The sequence below is a fragment of the Microcebus murinus genome, chromosome 1 (genome assembly GCF_040939455.1).
Source record: "Microcebus murinus isolate Inina chromosome 1, M.murinus_Inina_mat1.0, whole genome shotgun sequence".
Lineage (NCBI taxonomy): Eukaryota > Metazoa > Chordata > Mammalia > Primates > Cheirogaleidae > Microcebus > Microcebus murinus.
Window position 1 is genome coordinate 10,912,760 of NC_134104.1, and position 15,675 is coordinate 10,928,434.

The 15,675-nt window shown below is 43.4% G+C and overlaps 1 protein-coding gene across 2 annotated transcripts; it reads left to right on the forward strand.

Moving 5' to 3' along the window:
* Positions 1–3,533: 3,533 nt before the first annotated feature.
* On the forward strand, positions 3,534–8,673 carry DNAJC28 (DnaJ heat shock protein family (Hsp40) member C28). 2 transcript variants are annotated; one of them, XM_012747039.3, is made up of 2 exons: positions 3,534–3,867; positions 4,933–8,673. In XM_012747039.3, the coding sequence occupies exon 2, from the start codon at positions 4,964–4,966 to the stop codon at positions 6,119–6,121; it is 1,158 nt and encodes a 385-aa protein (XP_012602493.1). In that variant the 5' UTR covers positions 3,534–3,867; positions 4,933–4,963; the 3' UTR covers positions 6,122–8,673. The 2 variants fall into 2 exon arrangements, with proteins under 2 accessions (XP_012602493.1, XP_012602494.1); XM_012747040.3 differs by having other exon boundaries at positions 3,534–3,680.
* Positions 8,674–15,675: the final 7,002 nt, after the last annotated feature.

Genomic DNA, 15,675 nt, shown 5'->3' on the forward strand with positions numbered 1-15,675 from the left:
AACAAGAATGCTTTGGTTGATTACTCATTTGATGTGATGATTTAAGAGTTTATGTGTTGGGCCGGGTGCTCACACCTGTAATCCTAGCACTCTGGGAGGCCGAGGTGGGCAGATCATTTGAGCTCAGGAGTTCGAGATCAGCCTGAATAAGAGCGAGACCCTGTCTCTACTAAAAATAGAAAAAAATTAATTGGCCAACTTATATAGAAAAAATTAGCTGGGCATGGTGGCGCATGCCTGTAGTCCCAGCTACTCCGAGAGGCTGAGGCAGGAGGATCGCTTGAGCCCGGGAATTTAAGGTTGCTGTGAGCTAGGCTGATACCATGGCACTCTAGCCCAGGCAAGAGAGTAAGACTGTGTCTTGAAATAAATAAATAAATAAAAATAAGAGTTTATTCAGGGGTCTTCAAATTACGGCCCACCAAGGACATTTATGTGGCCCACTGGGCATTTTTGCCCCTGCTGCCTGTCCTGCTTAGCAGCCGACTTCTCCAGGGCTCACATGTGTAGAATGTGCACCGCACTCTCCAATAGCCCTCCAATGGTTTGAGGGACAGTGAACTGGCCCCCTGTTTAAAAAGTTTGAGGACCCCTGATTTATGTGTTGGGCCAGGTGCAGTGGCTTCACGCCTGTAATCCTAGCACTCTGGGAGGGAGTTTGAGACCAGCCTAAGCAAGAGTGAGGCCCCGTCTCTATTAAAAACAGAAAAATTTAGCTGGGCATGGTGGCACATACCTGTAGTTCCTAGCTACTTAGGAGCTTAGGCAGGAGGATTGCTTGAGCCCAGGAGTTTGAGGTTGCTGTGAGCAATGCTGGCGCCACGGCACTCTAGCCCAGGCAATAGAGCGAGACTCTATCTCAGAAAAAAAAAAGAGTTTTTGGGTTGCTCTGAAGGACACCATTAGGTCAATTAGTGAAACTGGAACACTGTAGATTAGATAATATTGTACCTATGTTAAACTTGTTGAATTTGATAATAGTACTGAGGTGATATAAGAGAATGTCCTTGTTTTGAAGAAATAAATACTTAAGTTTTTTTGGGTAAAGGAACATATATGCAATTAAACTTTTAAGTTTTTCAAAATAAAAGACATATGGGGAAAAACAAAGAATGGTAAAACAAATGTGTCAACTCTTGGCAGCTGAACCAATACCATCAACTGCTTACCTTTGCATTTCTCATACAGGAGAAAAATAATCTAAGTCAGTGTTAGCTAGTTTACACTTTCTAGTTGAAAGTGTTCCTTAGGGATAACTCAGCCAACTTCAATTCTCCTTCTACATGTACACAATATCATACTATAAATTAGTACTCTGAAAGAAATACATGTAAGAGTTCTAATCCTTGATTTACTATTTACCAACCTAACCAAGCCACTTAACTACAAGAGTAAAATATAATTACTAGTAAGATGCAGACATCAAAATGAGATTTGTGATGAGTGCTTTGTAAAGTACTATACAAGTGTTTTGTTATTTTTATTTTTTTATTTTATTTTATTTTATTTTATTTTATTTTATTTTATTTTTTTGAGACAGAGTCTCACTTTTGTTGCCCAGGCTAGAGTGAGTGCCGTGGCGTCAGCCTAGCTCACAGCAACCTCAAACTCCTGGGCTCAAGCGATCCTCCTGCCTCAGCCTCCCAAGTAGCTGGGACTACAGGCATGTGCCACTATGCCCGGCTAGTTTTTTGTATATATATTTTTAGTTGGTCAATTAATTTCTTTCTATTTTTAGTAGAGACGGGGTCTCGCTCAGGATGGTTTCGAACTCCCAACCTCGAGCAATCCGCCCGCCTCGGCCTCCCAGAGTGCTAGGATTACAGGCGTGAGCCACCGCGCCTGGCCTGTTTTGTTATTTTTAAACTGTGCTTTTTCTTTTATGCTGTTTAAGATGTTGACTAGAAGAGTTAACATTTATAGAAACCCTATTTTCTTCCACAGAGGAGTTATTTTATGTTAATTGCCTACTTATAACTAAAGCCCTCTGAATCAGAATTTATACTGTACCTTTTTCTGTGCACCACATAGAAGGCAATAAACAATTATATTGTTTATAACTCAGAAGCTTAGAAAGGCTAGTACCTATTTCTGGCTCGTTTTAGGACTAACAGTCATAACAAAAAATATTGCATAATGTGCCGGGCACTGTGCCAAGTGTTTTTTTTTTTTTTTTTTTTTTTCGAGACAGAGTCTCACTCTGTTGCCTAGAGTGCCCTGGCATCAGCTTAGCTCACGGCAACCTCAAACTACTGGGCTCAAGCAATCCTCCTGCCTTAGCCTCCCGAGTAGCTGGGACTCCATGCCCAGCTAATTTTTTCTTTTTCTTTTTCTTTTTTTTTTTTTTTTTGAGACAGTCTCGATTTGTTGCCCAGGCTAGAGTGAGTGTCGGTCAGCCTAGCTCACAGCAACCTCAAACTCCTAGGCTCAAGCAATCCTACTGCCTCAGCCTCCCGAGTAGCTGGGACTACAGGCATGCGCCACCATGCCCGGATAGTTTTTTCTATATATATTTCTATATATATTAGTTGGCCAATTGATTTCTATTTATAGTAAAGACGGGTCTCACTCTTGCTCAGGCTGGTCTCGAACTCCTGACCTTGAGCGATCCACTCGCCTTGGCCTCCCAGAGTGCTAGGATTACAGGCGTGAGCCACCTCACCCAGCCCCAAGTGGTTTTTACACAATGTCCAATTCTCAGAAAATATCCAGGGAGTTTGATGCAATTTTCTCATCAGATGTAAAATGGGGAAAATAAAAGCACTTATCTCATAAGACTGTTGTAAAGATTAAAATAGACATAAAATATACATATACAGTGCAAATATTATGTGCTAAATACAAGTTTATTATTTCCTGGTACCCTCATTTCACAGACAGACACAGACAAGTATCTTGCCTAAGGTCCACAGCAAGCAGAAGAAACAGGACTTTCAATCTGGGTCTGAAAATTCCTAAGCCTCTGTCTTTTCTTTCTTTTTATCCTTTTTTTCTATTTCTTTCTGTCTTCTATTTTTTAAAAATGTGCTTCCTGTCCAGCAGGGGAAATGTTTAATCCCCACGTCAGTGGTTGAATTCGAAGCCAGAAGACCTCTATTCTGATTTTGTTCTCTGGCCTGGCGAGCTGCCCAATATTAACTTGCGGAATTACTGAAAGATCAAGTGTCTTCGCCCGGTAGCTTCGTGACCTGGGGCAAGACCTGGGGCAAGATCCTTCAGGTACCTGCGCAGGTGTCCCCTTCTGCCAACCCAAAGATGCTGTTCGGGTACCGTCTGGGAAACAGCCTAGTTTTACCCTGCCCAAAACAAGTTACCGACGACCATTGTCCTGCGAACCACAGAAAATTCAGGGTCCCAAAAAACTCCTACTCCGCCAAACTGCGACAAGCCTCCCACCTGGCCTCGAACCATCCCGGACGCCCCCGCGCCCCTCCCCGGAGGCGCAGGCGCACAGCGCATCTCCCCGCGGACTCCACCTCCCACAATCCCACTCGGCCGGACTCCACCTCCCACAATCCCACTCGGCCGAACCACCTCCGCTCGGGGCGGGGGCGGAGGCGGAGCTCGTCGCCCCGGGCGGGACGGGGCTTCCGAGCTGTCCTGCCTGTCCTCTTGGGTAAAGTTCGTTCCCAGAGAGATTCTCAGTTTCCCTGGTGAGGCAGGCCGCCTGTCCCAGTCAGGTACGGTTCTGCGCTCCGCACTCTCCGGGTTCCCCTCAGCGTAGAGCTGCAGATGGTCTAGTCCGGCGGGGACACCGGCCGCCGGCCGCGGTGGGGACGCCGGGGGGCGAAGGGCGGCGCGCGCTCACCGCGCAGACGCGCAGCATGGGGGCGGGCGCCCGCCGTCACCTTCCCCGTGTCTGTTACGGTGAGTAGGGGGCGGGGCGAGGCGTGTGCCAGGTTGGGACGGACCTCCCTCGCAGGGGCCACCGCTGGGACAGCCACCGCCGTCCCAGCCAGTTCTAAAAGCCGTTGACCCCGATTGTCCTGAAAAGGGGCATGGTCCCAGGACCTCCGTTTTAGGGTTCACATATAAAAATCCCACTTCCAGTATTTCACTGCCATTGTCTGTGTACACGTTTTTTTTCCTTTACTAGATGAATGGAAGGGCTCACCCTTCATCTTGTTTTTCCCAGCACCTAGCAAATAGCTCCTTCCCAACGAGCTACGGAGATTAAAGACTTTCTTCTTCTTTTTTGCTTATGTGTGTATGTATGTATGAATGAATGAATGAATGAGACAGGGTATCGCTCTGTTGCGAGGGCTAGAGTGCAGTGGATCATCATAGCTCACAGCAGCCTCCCACTTTGGCCTCCCAAAGTGCCAGGATTACAGATGTCAACTCACCAGTGCCTGGCTACTTAAAGTCTTTTGGACCCTTGATTCTATTCAATCCAGTATCAGCCTGGGCATATATTTTGTAATATTCTGTTTCATGTGCTTAAGTCTTCTTATGAGAAGACTCCTTGAGAAGGTGAAAATTATGATACAGTAATTGAAGAAATAGTGGTGCTGCCGAAATTTATAATCTGCTGGGGCAATTAAAGACGAGTCCTTATCATTGTGCCCCAACCGTAACTATTTTGCTTGCACCTTGTTATGTGACTTAGTTAAGTTGCTTAACTTTTTGGACTTATCTTTTCTTGTAAAATGAGAAGATTGGATTAGATGATCTCTAAGAACTTTCCACCTGTAAAATTCTGTGGTTAGTAGAATCCAGATCATATCACAATATGTTAAGGCTAAGCTTCATCAACTTCCATTTCTTTGCTAACATCAATGAAATACAGCCACAGGAATTTTGACAGTGGTATTAGAAAGTACTGCCTCTTATTGTACTTGTAGGAAGATACCCTGCCATCCTTCTTATTGATGAAATTTAGAAATTAACTGATAACACAGCTTTGTTCAACCTTTATTTGTTGTTTTATAGATCTTTGCTAGGAAGAACTCTGAGTACAATAATGAACACAATGTACATGATGATGCCTCAAATCTTAAGATTTCATCTGATAAATGCTTCAGTGATTCCTAATCGAATGAAAATGCTTCCATATCTTGGTGTCATTAGAAATAGAATGATGTCGACCCATAAATCCAAAAAGAATATCAAAGAATATTACATGCTGCTGAGTCTGGATGAAGGATGCTCTGCAGACGATGTCAGAGAATCTTTTCGCAAGCTTGCCAAGCAATACCATCCAGACAGTGGCTCTAACACCGCTGATTCTGCGATATTTGTAAGGATCGAAGAAGCTTATAGAAAGGTGCTTTCCCATGTGATAGAACAAACAAATGCCAGACAAAATAAAGTTGAAGAAGCAGAAGAAGAGGAAGAAAAATTCAAATATAAAACACCTCAACACCGGCATTATTTAAGTTTTGAAGGTATTGGTTTTGGTACTCCAAGTCAACGAGAGAAGCAATATAGGCAATTTAGGGCAGACCGTGCAACTGAACAAGTGATGGAATATCAAAAACAGAAACTACACAGCCATTATTTCGCTGATAGTCTAACTGTTAAAGATGTAAGACACAGCAAAGAGCAAAAGATAACTCAAGCTATAGAGCGTTTAGTGGAGGACCTCATTCAAGAATCAATGGCAAAAGGAGACTTTGACAATCTCAGCGGGAAAGGAAAACCTCTAAAAAAGTTTTCTGGCTGTTCCTACATTGATCCTATGACTCACAACCTGAACAGAATATTGATAGATAATGGATACCAGCCAGAATGGATCCTCATGCAAAAGGAAATAAAGGATACTATTGAGCAACTCAGAGAGGAAATTTTAGTGTCTAGGAAAAAACTTGGGAATCCAATGACACCAATGGAACAGAAACAATGGGACCAAGTTTGTGAGCAGTTTCAAGAAAACATTAGAAAACTAAACAAGCGAATTAATGATTTTAATTTAATTGTCCCCATCCTGACCAGGCAAAAAGTCCATTTTGATGCACAGAAAGAAATTATCAGAGCCCAGAAAATATATGAGACTCTTATAAAAACAAAAGAAGTCTCAGATAAAAAACCAGATAACACTGATGAAGGAGGAGAGAAAACACCTGGGGTCAAGACAGGTTTTTTTAACTGGATACATCTTTGGAAATTTATTAAAATATGATCATTTTGATGTTCACGATCACAGTACTGCCCCAAGTAATTTTCAGTTCCACTGACATCTGACATAGAGGCTGAGAATTTAAGAACTGTTTGCCTTTGTATAATACTTTTCACAAAACCAATCACATCCCAGTGATGTGGGAGTGAGAAATCTATCAGGTTGGCTCTGAGGACATAGCAAGAAAAGAAGAGAACTTGCTTTTGAAGAAAACAGTTTAATCCATCTCAGTTTAAATGTCAGTTATCACGTGAAATGAACTAGCACTGGGTCTCAGACTTGGGTATTATACAGGGTATTCCAAAAGTCTTAATGCAGCTTTAAGTTCTAATAAGTTAAAAACGCTGTTTCCATTTTCAGACACAGGTACTTAACAACAACAAAACTTAAAAATGTTTTATTAGGGCCAGGCAGGGTGGCTCATTCCTGTAATCCCAGCACTTTTGGAGGCCAAGGTGGGAGGATCACTTGAGGCCAGTTCAAACTAGCCTGGGCAATAGAGTGAGACCCTTGTCTGTAGTCCTCTCTACTCCAGAGGCTGAGTACAGAGGATTGTTTGAACCCAGGAATTCAAGGTTACAGTGAGCTATGATTCCACCTCTGCCCTCTAGCCTGGGTGACAGCAAGTCTCTGTCTCTAAAAAAATTATTTTAAAAAAATGCATTATCAAAAAAATCTCAAAACTGAAGAAGTATAATGAAATTTAACCAGGTAAACGTCCAAATGATGTATGCTTTTTGCAAGTTGGCTACATTTAAACTGCTGAAGCACTCTGGGAGGCCGAGGCGGGCGGATTGCTCGAGGTCAGGAGTTTGAAACCAGCCTGAGCAAGAGCGAGACCCTGTCTCTACTATAAATAGAAAGAAATTAATTGGCCAACTAATATATATAGAAAAAAAATTAGCCTGGCATGGTGGCACATGCCTGTAGTCCCAGCTACTCGGGAGGCTGAGGCAGGAGGATTGCTTGAGCCCAGGAGTTTGAGGTTGCTGTGAGCTAGGCTGGAGCCATGGCATTCATTCAAGCCTGGGCAACAAAGCGAAACTCCGTCTCAAAATAAATAAATAAAATAAACAGCTGAGCTTATTAAATTTCAAAACTGTTCTAAGATTTTTGGGGCACCCTGTATATGGGTGGAAATGTTAAGAACAGGAAATTAGCCTACTGGAGTTACTGCACTCTTTTTATAAAGGTACTGAATGAAAAAAAACACCAAACATTTAGATTGTACTTTTTTCTGTCTAACTTCTTGATTTATTGGCTACAAAAATTAATTAGTCAAGCTAGTTGATACAGCAACTCTAGAATTAGACTCCATTGCCCACTTTTAAAAAGTTTGAGTGTATTTTCTGATCTTTCAGAGATGATAAAAATCCTTGGGCTCAATGTAAAATTTCACTTTTAGCTTCATCTCTAATCAGAGATTGAAATGTTAGGTTTCCATAAATCTACCTTAAGCCTCTCTATGTCTTCAGACTCCTCAGATACTTTTAAGTGATATGAAAATCCTAACTTAGGGACCCTTTAATAGACAAAGACAAGATGTTTGAATTTCGTGTATCTGCATCTTTGACAAATAATAAGACATTGACATCATGAGATTATTGTGTCCCATCCACTTTTCAGAGAGTCTGATTTAGCCAGGCGTGGTGGTTCATGCCTGTAATCCTAGCACTGAGAGAGGCTGTGGTGGGACGATTGCTTGAGGTCAGGAGTTTGAGACCAGCCTCAGCAAGAGCAAAGGACCGTGTCTCTACTGAAAATAGAAAGAAATGAGCTGGGCAACTAAAATAAAAAAGTTAGCTGAGCACAGTGGCACATGACTGTAGTCCTAGCTACTTGGGTGGCTGCAGCAGGATCACTTGAGTCTGGGAGTTTGGGCTTGCTGTGAGCTAGGCTAACACACCTTGGCACTCTAGCCCAGGCAATAGAGACTTTGTCTCAAAAAAAGAAAAAAAGAAAGTCTGACTTGTTTAAGTTTGGATAATTGTTCTGACCATAGAATTAGGTGACTAGAAGGATGTGGAGTGTGTTCAAAAGAGCCGATGTGTTTTCTTTCTAACCCAGAATGCTGTTTTATAGATGTGGTTCAGAAGCATGGCACTCGTCACTCTCAGCTTGGAAGAACAAGTTATTTTGTAAAGTGTGTGATAGTTAAAACAAAACTACACCTTCAGAAGGAAATTTTGGGTCTTTCTGCTCCTACATGCTAGGACTTTAAATGGCATAATATGTTATCATTTTATTGAATGAGCTATCATTTGGCTTCTACAATGATAGTATTACTCTAAAAAAATTGTCAATTGTATGAAATATAGCTTAATAATAGCATGTAATTCCAAAAACATTTTAGAAATCTGTAATTCTGTGAATATTGTTAAAAATGGGAATTAGATGTAAAAGGCCTAATTGCATTGTAGTAACAGACAAATGGACCATTATCAAAATTGATCAATGAGAAGGAAAGATTATCAGAAAACTATAAAATTCTTAATTTCAGCACAGTGCACTTTATGTTTGTGTTGTCTATATTAATAAAGTTATTTTAATGATTATTCAGTGTTCCATTCTTGTAATAATAATAATCATATTGGCCGGGCGCTGTGGCTCACGCCTGTAATCCTAGCTCTTGGGAGGCCGAGGCGGGCGGATTGCTCAAGGTCAGGAGTTCAAAACCAGCCTGAGCAAGAGCGAGACCCCGTCTCTACTATAAATAGAAAGAAATTAATTGGCCAACTGATATATATATAAAAAAATTAGCCGTTGGCCAACTGATATATATATAAAAAAATTAGCCGAGCATGGTGGCACATGCCTGTAGTCCCAGCTACTCGGGAGGCTGAGGCAGGAGGATTGCTTGAGCCCAGGAGTTTGAGGTTGCTGTGAGCTAGGCTGACGCCACGGCACTCACTCTAGCCTGGACAACAAAGTGAGACTCTGTCTCAAAAAAAAAAAAAAAATAATAATAATAATCATATTTTTGGCTGACCACTTAAATGGTTTTTTGGGGGTTTTTTTGAGACAGAGTCTCATTCTGTCACCTGGGTTAGAGTGCCGTGGTGTCAGCCTAGCTCACAGCAACCTCAAACTCCTGGGCTCAAGCAATCCTGCTGCCTCAGCCTCCCGAGTAGCTGGGACTACAGGCAGGCACCACCATGCCTGGCTAATTTTTTCTATGTATTTTTAGTTGGCCAATTAATTTGTTTCTATATTTAATAGAAACGGGGTCTTGCTCTTGCTCAGGCTGGTCTCCAACTCCTGAGCTCAAAGGATCAGCCTGCCTTGGCCTCGGAGAGTGCTAGGATTACAGGCCTGAGCCACTGCTCCCGGCCCCTAAGTGGTTTTTTTTTTTTTTTTTTTTTTTGAGACAGAGTCTCGATTTGTTGCCCAGGCTAGAGTGAGTGCCATGGCGTCAGCCTAGCTCACAGCAACCTCAAACTCCTGGGCTCAAGCGATCCTCCTGCCTCAGCCTCCCAAGTAGCTGAGACTACAAGCATGTGCCACCATGCCCGGCTAATTTTTTGTATATATTTTTAGTTGGCCAATTAATTTCTTTCTATTTATAGTAGAGACGAGGTCTCACTCTTGCTCAGGCTGGTTTCGAACTCCTGACCTTGAACAATCCGCCCGTCTCGGCCTCCCAGAGAGCTAGGATTACAGGTGTGAGCCACCACGCCCAGCCTAAAATCTTTTTGATTGATACTACCAAAGCTGACTGTGACATAGATCCTTCTAGTCAAGAGGGCAAATTCACTTACTTAACCAAATTCCAGACCAGAACGGATTTTGGCCAGTTTATCAGAATTTGTTGAATTAGAATTTGACACCTACTCTATTTCATGATGAAGCATTGACCTTCTAATGTTAGTGTTCACCTTCTGTCAGCTTTTCAAGTGTAGTGGTAATTTATTGAGATTTCTGAACTCACTAATAGGCACATACCAAACTCTACCTGGTTCCTAGGCTTTTCATGGCTCCTATCTCTACACCCCATTCCTCAACTCTAGGACCAGGGCTCTGGCCCAGCACCTTGTGGATAGAGCCTCAAATCACTGTGCCTTCTTTCCCTGCTCTGTGAATTAGTTCTTGCCCTTCTATATGTCTGCATCTTGGTCTTAGTAGCTTAATTGGCACCTCAGGACTGAAGTTTAAGTCCTTTGAGAGAACAATGGCATTACTATCTGCTTTTTGGATCATTGTGTCCCCAGGACATAGTTCTGCTCTTGGGGGAACCACTCTCAGGCATGGAGTCCCCTTAACCTTGCCTCTGTGCTTGGGCCTATTACTTCTGACATACTTCCCTGCTACCAATTGCCTGGGTCCCCATCACTGGGCCTCAGCCACCTTTCGGGACATTCCAACCTCCCAGGGACTACTCTTGCTGATTTGCCTGTTCCTAGTATTGCTGTTCCCTTTTGTTCATTCGACATACATTTATTGAAGTCCTGAAAGAGAATCCAGCAATCCACTGTCTGCATTCTCAGCACCTGTAACTGAGGGAGGGCAAATGGACTCCTCAGCCTCAGAGCTAGCCCCCCAGATATTCATGTTGCTTGGTGTTACTGCTGCCACCACCACCCTGGTTCCAGGCAGGGGACACTGGGCCCTCTGTATTTCTCTGACCTAAGAGCAGACCCACAAATTCCATAATACCCCTTGCCTGGCTGAGACCAGATTGGAGCCTCCAAATACCACATTCCTCAAGGCCCAGAGTTGGCATAGGGAAGGGAAGACAGTCCCTAGGATGGGACAACCTTGCCTGTAGCCCTCTCCAGTTAGCCTCTGAGCCCAGTTCCTAGCCTGCTGTGGAGTGGCAGAGCCCACCCATTCTCCCACCCTGGAGGGGAGCTCCCAGTGTCCTGAGCATACTTCCACTTCCCCAAATCTAGACCCCAGAAAGTAAGGCCCAGGGATTTGCTCTCCTATCAAGACCCACATCTTCCGCAGATGGTTGATGCGTATGCCACTGACCCCCAAGCCCCCTAAGAGAAGAGACAGACCCTACCCGAAGGTCTCAGCAGGACAGATACATCTGAATACACCCCAGTAAGCTTAACATTGTTACCAGAGACACATACTCAGAGTTGTGGGGAGGGGGCCTACCTGATGTACAAATGTAGAGAGAACATTTGTGCCCTTGAGGACCTTCTAGCAAGGAGCACTTGGTCTGGTGGTGACTCTGCTTTGGGCATTTATTTATAGCTGGGTCTATATGTTCCCCATGGGTAAGCCTCATTCCGTGGCCTCGTTCTCTCAACTCTTCAGTTCAGTCACACTTTACACCACAGTTTGCCAAGTCGAGTCCCAAGATTTTCAGTGAGCTCTGTTTAAATGATGTAGTGGACAGCTGCAGTGCTTTTGGCTACCTGTCATCTTTCAAATGGCCCATGTTGACGGTGGCAAGCATCATCAGGGGAAGATGTGGTTCCTTGCACAGGAAGCCAGACCTTTGAGTTTGGTCTTGGTAGGAAAGAAAATCTATAATTTTCTTACATATGCTCAGAAATGGGCATGTGACCTAGCCTGTGCCAATGAGACTTGTCCTTGGGAGACATGGTACAGTAAGAAGCAAGGGAAGCACATGTTGGCTCTTTTTTTTTTTTTTTTTTTTTTTTTTTTTTTTTGAGACAGAGTCTCGCTTTGTTGCCCAGGCTAGAGTGAGTGCCGTGGCGTCCTAGCTCACAGCAACCTCAAACTCCTGGGCGGGCTCGAGTGATCCTTCTGCCTCAGCCTCCCAGGTAGCTGGGACTACAGGCATGTGCCACCATGCCCGGCTAATTTTTTATATATATATCAGTTGGCCAATTAATTTCTTTCTATTTATAGTAGAGACGGGGTCTCGCTCTTGCTCAGGCTGGTTTTGAACTCCTGACCTTGAGCAATCCGCCCGCCTCGGCCTCCCAAGAGCTAGGATTACAGGCGTGAGCCACAGCGCCCGGCCCACATGTTGGCTCTTTGTGAAGGTTCTACTTCGCTGGTGCAGGAAGGTGGTTGCTGCCAGGTGGAGCTCCTGGCAGAGAAGCATCAATGCTCTTGGGGAAGTGGCAGCCAAGTTCCTGGCTTCAGGGCGAGGTGGGTCACGCCTGTAATCCAAGCACTCTGGGAGGCTGAGGTGAGTGGATTGTTTCAGCTCAGGAGTTTGAGATCAGCCTGAATAAGAGCAAGACCCCGTCTCTACTAAAAAAAATAGAAAGAAATTAGCTGGACACCTAAAAATATATAGAAAACAATTAGCCGGGCATGGTGGCACATGCCTGTAGTCCCAGCTACTTGGGAGGCTGAGGCAGCAGGATCGCTTGAGCCCAGGAGTTTGAGGTTGCTGTGAGCTAGGCTGATGCCATAGCACTCTAGCCCAGGCAACAGAGTGAGACTGTGTCTCAAAAAAAAAAAAGTTTCTGGCTTCAAGAGTGTGGTGGCCACAGCAGCAGTAGTTTTCTTACCAGTTCTTCAGTGTGGTTAAAAGAGCTGCTCCTGGACAGCAGGGGCTGTCGTTTGCAACTAAGAACGGTGACTGAGACAGATGAAATCATGAGAGAGTCTCATGGCTCTGGGATAAATGAGAGCTATCAACTGGCTTGTAGCACATGGCGCACACGGGCTCTGGCTATAATATCAGCTCTGATACTTTGTGTGTGTGCAATCCTGGGCAAATCAGCAAACTTCACTGACCTACAGATTCTCATGTGGAAGTTGGAATAAGTGATCAGTATTATGAGGGCTAAAGAGACATTATGTGTAAAGAATCCAGCATGACTTCTGACACATAATGACCACATAATTTAACACTTAGTATTAAATTATGTATACTCTTGTGCTAATATAATAATAAATAGAAGTTATTATTATTTATGATTTTTTAAATGTTTCATAGTTCTTTTTTGGGAAAAGACTTGATTTCAAAGCCAATCTTGCCAGTTTCAATTGATTTCCTGAATTTACTGAAACTGCTATCATGTCTTCAGCTAGTAGAGGGCTTTAAAAGAAAATATAGACCGGGCGCGGTGGCTCACACCTGTAATCCTAGCACTCTGGGAGGCCGAGGCGGGCGGATTGCTCAAGGTCAGGAGTTCAAAACCAGCCTGAGCGAGACCCCGTCTCTACCATAAAAATAGAAAGAAATTAATTGGCCAACTAATATATATAATATAAAATCAGCCGGGCATGGTGGCTCGTGCCTGTAGTCCCAGCTACTCGGGAGGCTGAGGCAGGAGGATTGCTTGAGCCCAGGAGTCTGAGGTTGCTGTGAGCGAGGCTGACGCCACGGCACTCACTCTAGCCTGGGCAAGAAAGCGAGACTCTGTCTCAAAAAAAAAAAAAAAAAAAAAAAAAAAGAAAATATAGGCCGGGCGCGGTGGCTCAAGCCTGTAATCCTAGCACTCTGGCAGGCTGAGGCAGGCGGATTGCTCCAGGTCAGGAGTTCGAAACCAGCCTGAGCAAGAGCGAGACCCCCGTCTCTACTATAAATAGCAAGAAATTAATTGGCCAACTAATGTATATATAGAAAAAATTAGCCGGGCATGGTGGTGCATGCCTGTAGTCCCAGCTACTCAGTAGGCTGAGGCAGCAGGATTGCTTGAGCCCAGGAGTTTGAGGTTGCTGTGAGCTAGGCTGACGCCAGGGCACTCACTCTAGCCTGGGCAACAAAGTGAGACTCTGTATCAAAAAAAAAAGAAAGAGAAATAAAAGAAAATATAGAAGCTAGTGACTAAAGGCCACACATTGTAGGATTCCATTTGAATGAAAAGTCTGGGATAGACAAGTCATTAGAGATACAAAGTAGATTAGTGGTTGCCTAGGGCTGTAGGCTTTGAGGGGAAATGGGGAGTGACTGCTATGGAGATGAAATTTTGGGGGTGATAAAAATGTTCTAAAGTTGATTGAGATGTTCTAAAGTTGCTCAACTCTGTGAACATACTAAAACCATTGAATTGTACATTTTATTTTATTTTACTAGTCAAGTGAAGCAGTGAAGTGGAAGTGGAAAAGGAACAATGGAATCGTAACTGGTTGTGATCAATTAGTTGTAAACACCACTGCACTTGGACTAGCTAGAATTGTAAGTTTTAAATGAGTGAATTTTATGGTATGTGAAAAGCTGTTTAAAAAAAAGAAAAAAGGAAATGTCCCCAAATTTCGTAGGTTGATTGCTACTTTTCGATAGGCAAGAAATGTATTTGGAAGCATAAAAAAATACAAGAACTTTTTTTCTTTTGTTTTGTTAGAGACAGGGTCTCGCTCTGTTGCCCAGGCTGGAGTGCAGTGGTGCGATCATAGCTCACTGTAACCTCAAACTCCTGTGCTCAAGGGATCCAGTCTCAGTATGTTGCCGAGGCTGGACTCAAACTCCTGGGCTCAAGAGATCCTTCTGCTACCCTCAGCCTCCTGAGTTGCTGGGACTACAGGCATGTGCCACCATGCCTGGCTAATTTTTTCTATATATTTTTAGTTGTTCAGCTAATTTCTATTTTTAGTAGAGATGTTCTCACTCTTGTTCAGGCTGGTCTCTAACTCCTGACCTTAAGCGATCCTCCCGTCTTGACTTCCCAGAGTGCTAGAATTATAGGCATGAGCCACCGTGCCCGGCCGCAAGCATCTATTTCATTATGTCCTCTAGTGTAATCCTACCTGATCATTTACATATTAAAAGATGATTAAAATTGTATATTATTTCTTAGCTATTTTTCTTACATTATGGTTAGGATATTTGACTGATATTTTAAAAATTATATGCATGGGCAGGTTACATTTTCCAGGAATTCCATATGAAGATAATTAAGGGGCATTATAAGATAGTTACAAGAAGGGTATTGACATTAGGCCTCAGAAAGAAGAGTAATCCTTTGTCCCAGTGGTTTTGGTAACTAAGCCTAAACCAATAATTACCTGGCATTTAGCTAGGTTTAGAGACTAGATGGGTAGTCTAGTCAGGGGAAAGCTCTTTACTGGATTTGACCATGGAAGGCTTTAGATCCAACAACTTCTAGCAACCAGAAAGGGAGCCAGCCTTAGGAAGAAATAATCCTGTGGACAACACAGGGGAGATAAAACATGAAATGGTATCAATGAACCTGTGAGTCATGCTGCCTTGAAGGCCACTATCTTAGTCCATTTGGTCTACTGTAACACAATACCACTGGGTAGCTTATAAGCAACAGAAATTTATTTCTCACAATTCTGGAGGCTGAGAAGTCCAAGATCCAGGTCCTGGCAAATTCACTATCTGGTGTGGACCCACTTCCTAGTTCAAAGATGGCCACCTTTTTACTGTAACCTTACATGGTAAAAATGAGGAGGATCTCTCTAGGGCTTTTTTTATTAGGACACTTATCCCATTCCTGAGGGTATCATCTGCATCACCTAATCACTTCCTAAAGGCCCCACCTCTTAATACTATCACCTTGGGGATAGGATTTTAACATATGAATTTTGGGGAGACATAGACTATAACACCCACCATACTTCTGATCTTCCAATTCTATGAGCCACAGAATCCTCATTATTTAAACCAGTTTGAGATTGTTTTTCCTGTTATTTATACCTGAAAGAAACCAACTGAT